At 44.1% G+C, this 16,428-nt stretch overlaps 1 protein-coding gene across 1 annotated transcript in view; it reads left to right on the top strand.

Moving 5' to 3' along the window:
* The window catches only part of LOC142749756 (ras-related and estrogen-regulated growth inhibitor-like protein), a 10,113-nt gene extending 5,345 nt beyond the window's left edge, over positions 1-4,768 (top strand). Inside the window, exon 4 of the mRNA XM_075858169.1 lies at positions 1,818-4,768. Within this exon, the coding sequence (XP_075714284.1) occupies positions 1,818-2,246 (429 nt within the window). The 3' untranslated portion in view covers positions 2,247-4,768. The remainder of the gene's footprint in view (positions 1-1,817) is intronic.
* Positions 4,769-16,428: the final 11,660 nt, after the last annotated feature.

Here is a 16,428-nt window from a genome sequence, read left to right as displayed (position 1 = left end):
AAAATCCATGTAGTTGTCGACACCACCTGCAAGGTAGTGGCGTAGAATTGGCAGATACACGTGACCCTGAAAGCTTGACACCTCTCATAGGGCAAAGGTGGAAAATATGATGTGAAGTTATTAAAGAGTGGTTTTAAATGTATTATATAGGTGAATTGCTGTTTATTTAATTCCCTGTAACTCTGCCCCAGGCTTTCTAAAGCATGAACGTGGATTGCAGTCATTTAATTGTACGTTTTTATTTGGTCTCAAACTTTGGCGCACTGTGCTGAGAAATTAAGAAAAAATATTAAGCACGGTAGACATTGTCCGTGACCGGACACATTAATCTTGTACAAAAATAAAATGGTAATAGAAATTGCCACGTGATACAGACACATCGCTTGATTAATAAGTTACTTTTAAACTTTTAATATATAACTGAAGTAGCATAGAAAATACCAGTGACTTTCCATAACCCGCTCCACAGAGCCACAATAACATTGATTGGTTGGAGTTCTGAAGAGGCGTCTAAAGAGCGGAACAACTAGAGCTTTTAAACCTGCTGTACCAGTGTTTGATCATATAAAGAATCTCAAGTCAGATAAGGAGAATTATTACCACCTGCTGAACTACTTACAAGTGTCTTATCTTTATGCAATTTCACATATTTTCCAGTTTGAGCCACGATTGGGGAATGTACCAGGTTAACCCACTGGGAAAGAACTAAAAAAGTGAACGTACAATTAATAATGTATTATGATTTGTTCACTCTAACATTTTACTTGGTGAATGGATCAAAAAGAATAATGGATGATTAAAACATTACTGTGAAGAGCGTTAGTTTCAAGTGGTAATATTCCAACCAAAAACTGACATGTAAATTGCCTTCCATGCTAAATACTGTATTCCAATGGTAGGCAACGAGGCTACTGTACACCAGCCTGGGAGAACTGCACACAGGAGAGACTGTGTCCACTGAATACCAGCTTGGGGGGGCACACAGGAGTGACAGCGACTACTGAACACCAGCTTGGGGGGGCACATAGGAGAGACCACGGCTACTGAACACTTTTGGATTTTGGAGGCGCACATGGTAGAGCTGCCAACTTTTGCTAGCTTTTTCTTTTACAGAGCATTTATTGAACTTCGTCTTTGCAGCGCTGATCACTAGGAGAGGGAGCAGTGCTGAATTGTATGATTGCTAAGTGTTCAGCAGCGACAAACACAATGAAGCCCTGCTCTCTCTCCTGGTGATCAGCGCCACCAAGTGCATAATGAAGCGTTCAGTTCATTGTCACTGTGGTTTCTGGAAAATCCAGGGACCGCCTTTGTGGACAAGCTCTTCCTATGTACCCTATTAAAGGGTTATTCCCATCTTAGACATTTATGGTACTTTATATCCCCATGAGCAGCCACCCCTCCATTCTTTCTTCGCCTGGATCGGTGGCCAGCAGGTGACCCCCGTTCTAGAGACGTGCAGGTCCCAGAGCTGGGACCAGCAACTATCAAACATTTATGGAATATATCGTGGATAGTTGTTACAAAAAGTGGCTCTTGTTCTTCAGGACCAATCATGCCCGTTAATTTTAAATCAAAACTATAACATACCGAGTGGTTCCCCTGGTGACAACTGGTGATCTCTGGGGATAACAGCAGCGAGACTGTACACTGAAGGACCTGCCAAAGAAACGCTTTTAGAAATAAGGTATTTTAATATTTGATAGTGATATCTATTTCGATTTCTGATCTTTATTGTCAAACCCTATGGAAAACAGGTCTGTAAATGCAATCATGTTTTTGTTGTTTACTAATGACATTTCCTTGTTTTCCCATAGGAGCCTACAGAAGAAAGCTGTGCTGAGGAGGAGAAGCGTATTCAGTGGGCAGATGGTTTTGTCCTTGTCTACGACATTTGTGACAGAGCAAGTTTTAACGTCATCTGCCAGACAATCCAGCTCATCAAAGCTTCCAAAGACTGCTTAGGGCCGGAAAAACTACCCATTGTAATTGTCGGTAACAAACGTGATCTCCATCATCTACGAACAGTGACTAGTGAAGAAGGAAGGCTCTTGGCTCTTTCTATGGACTGTGACTTCTATGAGGTTTCAGCAGCAGAGGCCTATCATGGCGTCCTGATGGTATTTCATGGATTAGTGGACAAAATTAAGGAGTCAAAACTAGTTACTAAGAAGGGGACGGGAATACGAGGTATTGTAAAGAGTATGTCAGCAGTGTTTGCCAGGAGAAGAACGGACTCTCTGTAATATCGAAGATATTTTGGGAGCAGTGACACGTTACATAAGTTTAATATCTGGAGTGCTCATACCTACTTTGTCTTTGTCTCGACTATGGAGTTTCTTACTGTTCAGCCTACAGTTGATCTAGAACTGTCCTGTTCTGTATTGTTGCATGCATTGCTCTCTCATTTGGTTAAAAGGTTTGCTTAACAACTTCTAAAGTTGTCACTGAAATATGAAAATTTAGTGGAGAAGTAAAGCCGTAAAAACATCAAACTGATGGGGTTCGCCACAAATTAGGAAGATAAAGAGAGTTCTCGGCTTTCATCTGCTTATTATCTCTTATCAGGCCTGTTGGCTCTTGCTTCTGCCTGTGCTGTTTTGCGTTCGGTCATGCACCTTGTCTCTGTCATTATGTACATCTACATACACCGTGAGAGGTACATGAATATTAGCAATTGGATACTGCTTGTTAGTGATAATGCTCATATGTTCCTCATTTATGAGTTCTTTGTCTTCTCGCAGCGATGTCCCTTGTGTACACTGAGAGGAATGCGCTTTTATGAGGGTGAAGGAATGTGCGGAGCAGACATGCCATGCTGTGACAATACGGAAGCACCTCATGGCTAATTGCAGAAATCACAATAAACAGATGTCTGTGTTCATTGCAGTTGAACCCTAAAATGAACTCGTTCACTCCACAGCCTGCGAATGCAAAGCGCATGGACTACAAACGAAACCAGTTCAGTCACCTGGGTACGCACGGCAGTTTGACATGTGCCCGTGGCTTGAGACTGCATCAAATGGCATAATAATGGACTATGCTGTGACATCATCAGTCACTGCAAAGGGTAAATTTAAGGACCTAATGAAGACTGTATATGATGGAATAATAATAAGCATTGCTTCCGCTCATGGACTTGATTCTAATCGCGGTACTAAGTACTTGGAATTTGCGTTTTCTCCAGTGGTCTAAATCCTAGTGGTAGGATAATAATTAATTCATTTATTTATTTTAGAAATTTTTCCATAGTTTTTGTCATACATTTAAGATGGCTGATGGCCGAACACCCATTTGGCCAACAGCTAACGCCCGCAAACTCCCTATAAACATATTTATTCAATAAGGGAGAGAGTGACAAGCAGCTGTAAGATCTCCCAGCAAAACAATGGATCGGGCATATTGAAATCCAGCATGCCCGACGTTTGCCAACAAGGGACAATTAGAAAGGCACCCATACACATTAGAAAATCAGTGGACCCTATTAAAATCAGTGGGATCACAAATCAAATGGTGTATGGGCAGCTTTAGGATGGTTTCACAGAAGCATCATAGAACCACAGTTGCATCGGGGTTAACGGCTATAATCCACTCTTGTAAAAACCTGCCTCAGCCGTGATGAATAGGTAATATAAATTTGCCATTAAAAATCAAACTGTTTTTAAAGTGCACATTCTTAATCTTTATGTGATGTATATAACAGAAGAAATGTATTTCATCAATAAGTGAATTCAGAAAGTGCCTATCGTTTATGATGATTTTCAGTCCACGATTGTGTTGGATATTTTAATTGCTATCAAAATGAAATGTTTACTATATAACATACGGTCCCTCTGTTGCCCATAATGTAATTTTGAAAGTACAGTAACCTCATTTTCATTACATACCCAATGACTTTGGTAATTTGAGTATTGGTTAAGCATTGTACTGAATCCATTCCCTTGAACCTCTTAATTCATGTCCGGATCTAAACTGAATATGATCCCTTATTTCTGCATATTTATAACCGTTGCATTTCAGTCTCTGTCACTAATCGGTTCCATCATCAATGTGCATTGTATTTTCACAGCATGCCTAAGGCCTCATTCACACATTGCAGATTTGGTCTGTTTTTTGCATCATTGTTTTGCAGTCAAGTGTGGATGCAAAGAAAAGAAGTAGAAATCTTTCATTTATACCTCCCCTGTGCATAGGATCCACTCCTGGTTTTGGCTTCAAAATACTGACCAAATCTGCAATGTGTGAATGAGGCCTAAAGTCTGCTTCTTTATTCAATATAAAAACCGCCATAATTGTATGTGTCTCTATTTAACAGTATGTCTTTTCTCTGTCCATTAATGTGTTCACCATTCCTGTTAATTCCATGGCAATATTGTCTGTTATTATCACGATAAGCATGAAACATCACTGCTGCAAAATAAATGAGCACAAAGAACGTGACACGCAAATTGTTAAAATCAAAAATGAAAATACTGCTTTTGTAGCTTTCAATGTTTTATGATACTAGAGATCCATTAAGAACTTCTCTGGAAGAAATAACTGTCTTGCGTTACGATGTCTGACAATCTGTCATGTTTTGCGCTGCCTTTACAATGTAATCCATGCGTTTCTAGAAGTGTAATATATAGAATGTACATAGATAATGTGTATATTTGTATAGAGTTGTGTCTTTTCATTTTATGTGAACACCTTTATATGTGTAAACGGGTCAAAGAAATGTATATGTAAATAACAAAGTAAAATATTTAAAATGCTGTGGATAATATATTCAATATGCAAATAAAATATTCAAAAGATATGTATGTTATATCCCTGTGTCCTGTAATCTTCTTTATAGGTGTCACAATAATGTTCGTAAAATTCCTAATGAGGTCCCGTATTTTTTATTTTTTTGTTTAGAACTAATAATTCTAAAATTCTAAAAAACAACTTCTTGAAAAATCTGCACATAAAACTGTGACAATGGAACAATAGTAAAGTGGACGCTGCTCGTAATGGCTTCCAATGTAAATAATTACTGGCAAGTCATTAAAAGTATCCAACTACACTTAGCGTAATATACCTTACCTAAGGTTTCAAAGGGGTTAGCTCGTGAAAGCCCTATTAGGACATATGGACTCCATAAAGGAAACGCGGGTCCAGCTCGAGACCCCCTTAAGCTTTATTCAGACGAGCGTGTGTCAAATCGGACGTGAAAAACTGCCGATTTGCACCTGTGCGGGACCCGTTTTCAAGGATCCCTCGTAGACTTGAGTCTAGTGAGGGATCTGTGAAAACTGACAAAAATAGGACATTTCATAGAAATACATACAGCCGTGTAACGGCCGTTAAAAAAAAACGTCCGACACACAAACTATTTATACGTTTGTCTGAATAAAGCTTTAGAGAGGAAAGCCACTAGGCAAGAGTTGAATCAGTGGGTGCCATGTAATACTCCATTTCCCCTTTGGGTGGCCGCTGCTTTCCAAGCAACATGAGTTTTTTTGTGAAAGGTTGTCTTGGTGAGACCATCCCCTTTTTTTAGATTTTCTTTCCCTACTTTTCCCTGAAGGAGCCAATCTGGCCTTTGGGACTAAACCTACAGCTCTATAATATTGCAGCATGAATGAAGCCTTAAAATAATAGTTAAAAGAAGATGGTTGACAATTATCATATGTCAAGTGTGTTACACACATGCGCTCGTGTGACTAATGCAAATTTCTAATAGATTAAGCACTTGCTTAAAAAATTTTCTCAATCCTCAAGCTTTTAATCCGCTATTATATTAGAACGTGAATGCTCATAATTAATATCTGAAAAATATTAAGCTGGAGAAATATCCCACATGGAAAATCATACCAGATATTTTGTAGTATGTACCCTTAACCCCTTCCCCCTGCTTGCATTCTGGGCCCTAATGACCAGGCCATTTTTTACGTTTTTCCAATGTCACATTCCAAGAGCTATAACTTTTTTATTTTTGCGTCGACATAGCTATATAAGGTCTTGTTTTTTGCGGGACAAGTTGTACTTTTTAATAGCACCATTTTGGGGTACATATAATTTATTCATTAACTTTTTTGGGGGAAGAAAACCTGAAGTTTCATCACTCTATTTTTATTTGTTTTTTTGGCGCCCTAAATCTACGTCGTTTACCGTGTGGTATAAACAACACAAACATTATTCAACGGGTTGTTACGATTGCAAAGATACCAAATTTGTATCGATTTTGTATGTTTTACTACTTTTACACAGTAAAAACACATTTTTTTTTTCAAAATGATTTGTTCTTGCGTCTCCATATTTGAAGAGCCATAACTATTTTATTGTTCCGCCGATGCAATTGTATGAGGGCTTTTTTTTTTGCGGGACGACTTGTAGTTTTTATTGGTACCATTTGAGAGTAGATGCGACTTTTTGATCACTTTTTATCACATTTTTTTTTAAGTCCGGATTAACAGAAAACAGCAATATTTCCATTGTTTTGTATTTTTTTTTTACGGCGTTCACCCTGCGGGTTAAATAATGTAACCGCTTTATAGTCTGGGTCGTTACGGACGTGGCGATACCAAATATGTCTAACTTTTTTGCTTTATTGTGTTTTTTTAAGGGTATGTACATTCACACGGCAGCGTCCGTAACGGCTGAAATTACGGGGCTGTTTTCAGGAGAAAACAGCCCCGTCATTTCAGCCGTAACGGCATGTGCAGGCGCTTGAACGTCGCGGCCATTACAGACGTAACTGGAGCTGGTTTTCCATGGTGTCCATGGAAAACGGCTCCATTTACGTCTGAAGAAGTGACATGACACTTCTTTGGCGCGGGCGTCTACGCGCCGTCTTTTGACAGCGACGCGTAAATATACGCCTCGTGTGAACAGACAAACGTCAGCCCATTGCTTTCAATGGGCAGATGTTTGTCAACGCTTTCAAGCCATAATTTCGGACGTAATTCGGGTGTTAAAACGCCCGAATTACATCCGTAAATAGGCCGTGTGAACATACCCTAATAGTAAAGCATTTTGTAAGGGGAAAAAGTGGGTTTTTCATTTAAAAAAAATTTTTTTTCACTTTTTTTTTTTAATGAACTTTATTCAACTTTTTTTTACTTTTATACTAGTCCTACTAGTGGACTTTAATATGCGATCATACGATCGCTATTATAATACACTGCAATACTTTTGTATTGCAGTGTATTACTGCCTGTCCGTTTAAAACCTGACCTAGCAGGCATTCACTACAGGCAGACCTGGGGGCCTTTATTAGGCCCCTGGCTGCCATTTGAGACACAGACACTTGGCGATCTTATTGCCGGGTGTCAGTGGGATGAGAGGGAGCTCCCTCCCTCCCTCTAAAACCACTCAGATTTGGCGCTCGCTATTGAGCACCGCATCTGAAGGGTTAAACGGGTGAGATCGATACTAATAACAATCTCACCCGGTGGAGCAGGGACTCCCCCAGCCCTCAGCTACATCTGGCAGCTGAGAGCAGGGAGATTTGACAGCTCCCTGCTCTGTTTACTTTATTCTGATGCAGCGCCGTATTGCATCAGAATAAAGCCCACTAATGACCGCCGTGAAAAGGCATATCGGCGGTCATTAAGGGGTTAAGGGTATGTGCACATGTAGTGTGTTCAGGCGAATTTTGGAGCCTTTACGCCTCAAATTGCCTGAAAAAAATGGAAGCAGGATGCGTACAAACATCTGCCCATTGATTTCAATGGGAAATACAGCGTTCTGTTCCGACAGGGATTTTTTCACGCCTCATTTTAAACAAACGGCACCTAAAAAGATACCCGCAATAAAGAAGTGCATGTCACTTCTTGAGCCGTAAAAATGGCGAGTGTCTTAAAAGAGTCTGAAAATCAGGAGCTGTTTTCCCTTGAAAACGGTTCTGCATTTTCAGACGTTTTTGAGTTTGCGTGTGCACATAGCCGAATGCTGAACAATATTTGAAAACTGGTTGGATCTGGGGAAAATTGACCCTCCTCTACAGAGTGCACATAGTGTTTCTCTGTAAATGTGTGTCAAAAAAAGCTACTAGAGATAAAATATACCATAAAGGTGCATCAACATTCTTGGGATTGCTGGGGGTCAAACCACTGGGTCCAATCAATGTCATATATTTTTGGACGGTCATAACCCCTTTGAAGGAAAACTAATAATTCATCTTTTGCTGTAGTTCCTAGTTATATCTCACTTCAGAAATGTTAACTGCAGTCTATCACTGCTCAGGTTAATGGGTACTTCCTCCTCAGGGCACTTCAGCAAATTGACTTTGCCTACTTTTTTTTGTTGAAATTCTTTATTTTCATGGCCGACAACCATATTTTTACATAATAAAAAACAAGAATACAGCAAATACAGAAAGGAAAATGAAACACATAACCAATAATGAAGAGGCATAGTATATAACCACATACTGAAAACCTCATGGGAGGTATAACCACATATGACATCTCCCACGTGATCTGATTGACATTCCCCTATGAGAGAAAGGAGCAAGAGAGACTAAGCGAGATAAAGAAAGATAAATGAGAAGGGTAAAGGGAGGAGGAAGGGGCAACACTCCCCACCGAGGAGATCCTGCAACACCCAAGAAGATCCGGTGCGGGTTATCAACCAACTTCCAACCCACCAAGAATGTCTTTATAGGTGTCAGTGTCCTGGAACACTATCCAAGGGGACCACGTGAGGCAAAACCTAGCGTGGGTATCATGAATGATTGAGGTCAGATCCTCCATGTGCATTAGATCGTTGACCTTCGAGACCCAGAGGGACAGAGTAGGTGGGGAGACGTTTTTCCATCTCAGTGGAATGCAATGTCTAGCGGCCATCACTAAAAAGTGAAGCAGCGAGCTTTTGTAGATATTTGTTGGGATGTCACAATGATGGAGGAGGAAGAAGGCCGCGTCCAAACGCGAACTGGTATCTGTTACCTCGGAGATCACTCTCTTCACTCCTTCCCAGAATTCTGCGAGTAACGGACAAGACCAAAAGGTGTGGAGGAGGGTACCATCTTCCCGCCCGCATCTCCAACAGAGAGGTGAAACTGTCGGAAAAATACGATGTAAATGGACCGGGGTCCTGTACCATCGCGAGAGCAGTTTAAAACTGGCTTCTTGGTAACGCGAGCTGATCGAGGTTTTATGAGCCAAAGTAAGGATGCGGGAACGTTGACTTGCGGTAAGGATGATGCCCAAGTCCGCTTCCCACTCAGCGATGTACCCTGGCGGGGGAAGATCCGGCGGGTTTAGAAGGAGATGGTAGATCGTGGACAGTGTGTGACGAGCTGGCTCGGAGCCAACACACATCTCTTCCAACGGGGATCTAGACTCTTGGAATAAAGCCGGAGACGATAATGAAGAGAAGAAATGGCGGAGCTGAAATATGCGCCAATGGCCCAGAGGTTGGAGTTCAGGCAGATGCGACAGCTTCGAGAGGGAGAGCCACTCCGCGTTCTTAAGGAAGTGCGCTGCCCTAAATATACCAGACGTGAACCAAGCCCGGAAGACCGAATCTGTCAACCCTGATGGGAAAGCAGGATTCCCCAGAATCGGAAACATGGGGGAGCAGATGGGCAATAGGCTTTATCGGACCTTATGAAGAGAACAACATCGCAGTGTGGGGCTAATAGTGGGATGTTGGTGAATGGATTTTAGAAGTCCTCGTTGCAACCACGGAACCACCTCAAGAGGGGCCTCCGTGAAGCTTTGCTCAAGACCCACCCATGACTTGAAGGGGGCGTGTCTACACCAATCCACTACGCACGCTAGGTGAGTTGCTATGTAGTATCATCGGATGTCAGGAAGTGCCAGTCCCCCCGACTCCCGTGACCGACACAAGAGCGTTCGACTAAGGCGTGGAGGCTTACCATTCCAGACAAAGGAAATTTGTAAAGAGTTGACTGCTTTGAAGAACGAGGGTGAAATTGCTATAGGCAGAGCTTGGAATAAGTAAAGTAGTCGGGGAAGAATATTCATTTTAAAAATAGTTCAGCGACCCATCCACGTGAATGTGCCCCCCCTCCATCTGGCACAATCCGTTTTCACTTCGGTAGGAAACACTGGGAAGTTCAAATTAAAAAGCTCCTTAAGATCCGCCGGGATGCGCACTCCCAAGTATTTGAGTGCCTTAGAGTTCCATTTAAAGCTAAAGGATTGCTCCAATGTGCGTAGAAGGGAGGAGGGGATGGAGACATTCATGGCCTCGGATTTGGAAAAGTTTATTTTAAAATTGGATAGACTGGAAAATCGACTAAATTCCTGCATCAGGTTCGGGAGGGAGATAGACGGGTTGGTCAGGAAAAACAACAAGTCATCTGCGTACGCTGCAACCTTGTCGACCCGAGCTCCCACTTCTAGGCCCTTAATGTCAAGGTTCGCTCTGATATGCCGTAGGAATGGTTCCAAGGTCAGGATAAAAATCAAGGGGGATAAGGGGCAACCCTGGCGGGTCCCGTTGTGGATATTGAATTCTTCCGAAAGGATCCCATTCACGCGTACCCTCGCAGACGGGCAAGAGTATAACGACATTATCCATCCCATCATTTGTGGACCAAGGCCAAGTCGGAGAAGAGTTTCCTCCATATACGTCCAATTGACTCTGTCAAATGCTTTTTCAGCATCTGTTGACAAGAGCATAAGCGGAACTCGAGATAGTTTAGCCTTATGAATGAGATTGATTGCCTTCGTGGTATTATCACGGGCCTCTCTGCCCAACATGAACCCTGCCTGATCAAGATGTATGACACCGCTGAGTAATGGGGCCAAACGCACTGCCAAAATCTTTGCAAAGAGTTTGACGTCTGCATTAAGAAGGGAAATTGGCCTATAACTTGCGCATTGAGAGGGATCTTTCCCTGGCTTGGGGATCACTGCGATATGTGCCCTGAGCGCGTCAGGTGGGACGTGAGCGGAGGAGGAGAAAGAATTCAAGGACGCTAAGAAATGCGGACTAAGGACAGCGAGGAATTTTTTATAATAGGGAAGCGTAAACCCATAAGGTCCAGGGGCCTTACCAGAGGCAGAGTTTTTGAGAGCGTCGGATAGTTCTGGCGCGGTAATTGGGACCTCTAGAGCATTGAGAACCTCCTCAGACAGGGAGGGGAGGCCCGACTCCGCAATATAGGACTTAATATTTGCACGTAAATCTCTCGAGAGCGTGGCCGGATTGGTGGAGTCGGTGTCATAGAGTGAAGCATAAAAGTCGCGGAATTGTGACGCTATGTCCAAAGGCAGATTAACTCGAGTAGTAGGAGAGGTTGTAATAAAAGGTACATAAGTGCGCGCTTGTTGGAGGCGCAATGCTCTGGCAAGAGACTTGCTACATTTATTTCCGTACTCATAAAAGTGGCGTTTGCATTTGGCGAGAGTGGCTTTCGCCTTGGATAGGAGTAAGGTACGTAGCTCCTCCCATTTTTGAATTAGCGCAACTTTGCATTCCAATTCGTGGGAGCGTTTATGCGTGATCTCCAGTGCCTTAATTTCCGTAAGGAGCCGGGTAATGGCCACCGCGCGCTCCTTTTTCAACCGGGCCCCATGCTTAATGAAGGTACCCCGTACCACACATTTGTGGTCCTCCCATAGTACCCGTGGATTCGTATCTGAGGAGTTATTAGTGACGAAGTAGTCGTCAAGCGTGCGTGACACATCAGAAGAGACCAGGGAATCCTGGAGAAGCGAGGGATTGAGTCTCCATTGGGATTGATGCAGTATAGGAGTTTGCAAAGACAAAGACAGTGTGACAAGGGCATGATTAGAGAAAGAGATTGAGTCAATGTCGGCCGCTTGTACGGTTGGAAGAGACCGGTGTTTGATAAAGAACAAGTCCAGTCTGGAGTAGACATCATGGACAGGTGAGTAAAAGGAGAAGTCTTTGTCTGCTGGGTGTAGTAAGCGCCACGTGTCCACAAAGTTGTGTTCGTGAAGCGTGCGTTTAATACGGCGCAGCTGGGAGTGTGGAATTGACGAAGATCCCGTTGAAACATCCATGGTAGGCTCTAATGCAACATTGAAATCACCCCCCAGAACGATGGTACCCTCTCCAAACTCCTCCAGCACATCCAGAAAGCCGATCAAGGCAGAACCCTGTCCCACATTGGGCATGTAGAAGGACGCAAAGGTGAAAATCTGGGAGTCTATGTTCCCCTTGACTTAGAGCATTCGCCCCATCACAGCACTGCGAGAATCCAAGAATTCCCACGGTAGAGAGCGGGAAAGAAGGATACTCGTCCCCCTGGATTTCGGGTCAGGGGAAAAACTATGATAAGCGTGAGGAAACCATAGTTTAGACAACTTGAAGGGTCTCTGCTCACTCAGATGCGTTTCCTGAAGAAAAGCTACATGTAAGTGTCTAGCCTTCAACAAGTTAAACAGAATGAATGGATCGTTTCCCAGGTCCATGCAGACCCTTGACATTCAGAGAACCTATCCGCAGTTCTGTCTGGGATTGACTTGCTATGTCCCCGGCGGGGAGAGAGGAGGGGGAGGGGAGAGAGGGCAAGGAAGGTAAAAGCGAAAGACCAAGGGAAGGAAGGAGGAATAGACAGAAAAGGGGCCCAAAGGCCGGCTCCTTAGCGGTGTTAAAACCTGTGGAGAAAAAGTTAGAAACAGAACGGGGATAGGGAGAACCAAAGGCACAGAGGGGGGGGCCCCCTGCAGCAGACAGCACAATAACATAAACAAATTCAAACTCGTCCGGTACCCACCAAGAGATGAGTAAGGGAGGCAACGACACTTTATAGACCCTGGCTCTGCAAGCAGGGCCCTATCTACAATGACCAGTTACCTTTTCCCCAAGAACATTAGTAAATAACCACAAAGAATACCCAAGCAAAATTATCGTATAAGTGCGATATCCACCAGCTACCGTTGCCTAAGATGAGGACAGTAAAGCTAGAAGGACATTTAATAGGTATAGGGGGGGAGGAAAAGGGGTACATATAGGTGTCAGTTGAGAGCGGAGGGACAAGGTATGGGAGAGGCGGAAGAAGGCTGGGAAAGACGATAGAGGCGTGTACATCCATTACCCCATTAGTGTACCCATGAGCCAATCTTATAACCTATTAGTTAACAGGAAATGAATTCAGCCCTAAAAAATACATTAAAACAGCCTGATATACATTAATGGAGACTAGCGAAGTAGTGCCGACCAGGTCCAGACCACTGCGCCATTCCCCATCCAATCACCATTAGGAGAGCTGGAGGGAAAGGGAGGGTAGGGAAAGGAAGGGGGAAGGGGATCATGAAACATATTATGCAAAAAGACATGATAAAAATGAGGGGGGGGGGAGAGCGACGACAAGGAACAACGGAAGGTTACAATGTAAGCCTGTGTATATCTACATTTCTGAGTGTAGTTGTGGAATCAACTGCTGCATCATGTGTCCCAAGAGAGTCTCAGCGATCCGCTGTAGTAGTAGCAGCGAGGCAGCTCTCAAAGTTCCGCTAAAAAAGAAAAACCCCTTCTTCGGAGTGGTTGTTGAAGGCACCTGTGACAGAGAAAAAGAAACACTAGGCACTGTAGGAGGCAAAAAGATACTAGGTGCAGTCAATACGTTGCCACGTGGTCAAGGTGAAATCTCCAGAAGGGAATCCCGTTCAGGCCTCTGGAGGTATCGGCAGCGACAGGTCCGGTTGAGACCCCGGTGTCTCTCGGAGCGGGGGCCTAATGCGGGGTAGGCTAGGGCGCCTATTGCGTCGGCGTTGAGGCGGTTCAGGCCGGTCCAATGCCAACCAATCCGGTACCGGAAAAGGCTCAATCTGTAGGAACCTGAATAGTGCATCCAGATCCGAGAAATGGCGAAGAACAAAAGTAGATGCATCTTTCCTGACGACCACGTGGAACGGGTGTCCCCATCTATAGGTGGCTCCTGTCGCTTTGATCTTTTCCAGTAATGGGTGTAGGAGACGTCTCATGTAGAGTGTACGAGGGGAAACATCAGGATAGACCGAAACCCTGCAGCCATCAATAGATACCGGCCCATGTGACCATGCTCCTCTGACAATTAGATCCTTGTCAGAATAGTAATGTAGGCGGCATAGGACGTCCCGGGGGTTTGATGGGTCATGCGGGCCGGGACGGGAGACTCTGTGAACACGGTCTAGTAAGAATGTAGCGTCTAGAGGTCTATTGGTGACCGTATTAAAGATGGCGGTAATCCTGGTCGAGAGATCATCTCTGAGGCCCAGATCTGGGAGGCCTTTCAGGCGTACATTGTTTCTACGGCCCCTGTTTTCCTGATTATCCAACTGGAGTGCTAGGGACTGCATGTGTGTTCTGTTGGAAATGGCCGCCTGCTCCAGAGCTAGCACTCTGCTATCAATAGAAGAAACCGTGTGGTCAATGGTTTTAATCCTAGTGTCCACCCTGTCCACTTCTTGTTTTAAAGCAGCGATATCTTGTTGGTGGGATTGCTCTATTCTTGTGACCAGGGTATCTAAATCCTGTCTGGTGGGGAGAGCCTGAATCAGTGCCCTAAGTAAATGTAAATCCGCATGCAGGGATGGCTGTAATGGCAGGTCTTCTGCAATATTAGGCAGGGGCACAGAAGCTGTCGGTAGCACAGAGAGAGAAAGGACAGGGGACACAGGCGGTACCTCAAGAGAAGTGACTCCGTTCTGTGATGCGGTCGTGTGTCCCAGCGTGCAGGGGCCTACTGGCCTGCTCAGTGCGTCGTCTGATATCCTCGTGGCCGGCTGCTTTGTGGAATCCGCCTTGACACCTGGAGGCATCGGTGCAGCTTTCGGCGCTTGAAAATAGCGCTCCATGCTTGCGCTGCGCGTCTGAGAGCGCAATAAGGAGCGGGAGGGTGTTGAGCCTAGTCCCCGACGCTTTCCGGGCATCTCCTGCCGGTACAAGACGGGATCTGACTGCTCTTTACTCCACCTCTGCACGGAGCTCCCCCAAAGCACGTCTTCACTCCGCCATGGCTAAGCCCCCCCCCCGACTTTGACTACTTAAGGGTAGGGCCACACGGGGCGGCCCTGACACGGTCAAAACGCGGCTAACAATCGCGCCGGCACCATGTTCGGTGCGACTGTCAAACAGCCTGTTAGTGGCCGCATGTTCACGAGGGTAAACCACCCCTTTATCTGCAAAACCGTGCGGCAATGAATTAATTCACCCTTTTATGGCCGCACGATTTTGCAAATTACAACAGCTTACCCCCCCATTCGTTCCCTATGGCAGCGTCGGATAAGGCTGAGCACTGCACTCCACTATCTCTGGCACTCCCATAGAGAATGAATGGAGCGGCAGTGCGCATGAGCATGTAACCAGAATACTCCTTAACAAGGTATGTCAGCCGCTCCTACATAGTGCCAGTGCAGTTGTTGGCCGTGTTGTGACCGTGTCAGGGCTGCTCCATGTGGCTGTACCCTTACGGGGTTGTCTATTTACGCAAATCATGGTTATTTTTTGTATAATAAAAAGTTATACAATTTTTTTCCAATATATTTTCTATAATAATTCCTCATGGCTTTCAAGATCTATACTTGTTATCAAGTAGGAACAGTCATTGTTTACTTCCTTCAGATAAAATTCTGTCCACGGTCATGTGATGGATACGCAGGTGCAGAACTGATCACAGGGTATGTTCACATGGCCTATTTTCGGCCGTTTTTCGGGCCGTAAACGCTCGAAAAATGGGCGAAAAATCGGAAGCAGTAAAACGGCGTTCTGCTCCAACGGGCTGTTTTTTTACGCGGCCGTTTTTCAAAACCAAAAAATGGCCGCGAAAAAGAAGAGCAGGTCACTACTTGGGACGTTTTTGGAGCCGTTTTTCATAGACTATTGAAATCCGCTCCAAAAAAATGGCCGCGAAAAATGCGAGTGGCTTAAAAAACGTCTGAAAATCAGGAGCTGTTTTCCCTTGAAAACAGCTCAGAATTTTCAGACTTTTTGGAGTTTGCGTGTGACTATACCCTTACGGTATGTGTAGCAGGGCTGTGTCTACCTGTGTGTTCATCACATGACCATGGACAAAATTGTATCCACTAGACGTAAACCATGAATGTTCCTACTGAATAACAGCAAGCAGAGATCTTGACAATGGTGAGGAAATAATGCAGAAAGTATATTGGAAAATTTACAATTATTGATTATACAAAAAGAACATTAATTTGCTGAAATGGGACAAAACCCTTTAACTCCCTGCCAATGTCTGTCTAAATAGGCGGTGGCTGGAAAAGTACACCCTGTGCCGTGTGCATGAGGCCTAAAATTGATGATTGTGCAGTGTTGAGAACATGATGATCCACTCTTGTGCTTTGGCTAAATGTTTTTATAGTGTGTTATATAATATACTTACTGAAAATGGTGGCCTTGGCTATTGGAGCAGTTTAAAAGTATTTACATATAAAGTTGTGAAATAAATAAAAAAAAATATGTCTGTTCCCCGCTACCCTCTAAGTAGAGATGTGGTAGTCCAGTTTCGGGTACAGAAACACA

The sequence above is a fragment of the Rhinoderma darwinii genome, chromosome 3 (genome assembly GCF_050947455.1).
Source record: "Rhinoderma darwinii isolate aRhiDar2 chromosome 3, aRhiDar2.hap1, whole genome shotgun sequence".
NCBI lineage: Eukaryota > Metazoa > Chordata > Amphibia > Anura > Rhinodermatidae > Rhinoderma > Rhinoderma darwinii.
The sequence above is the reverse complement of the archived record's forward strand: the minus strand, read 5'-3'. Positions and strand labels throughout refer to the sequence as shown.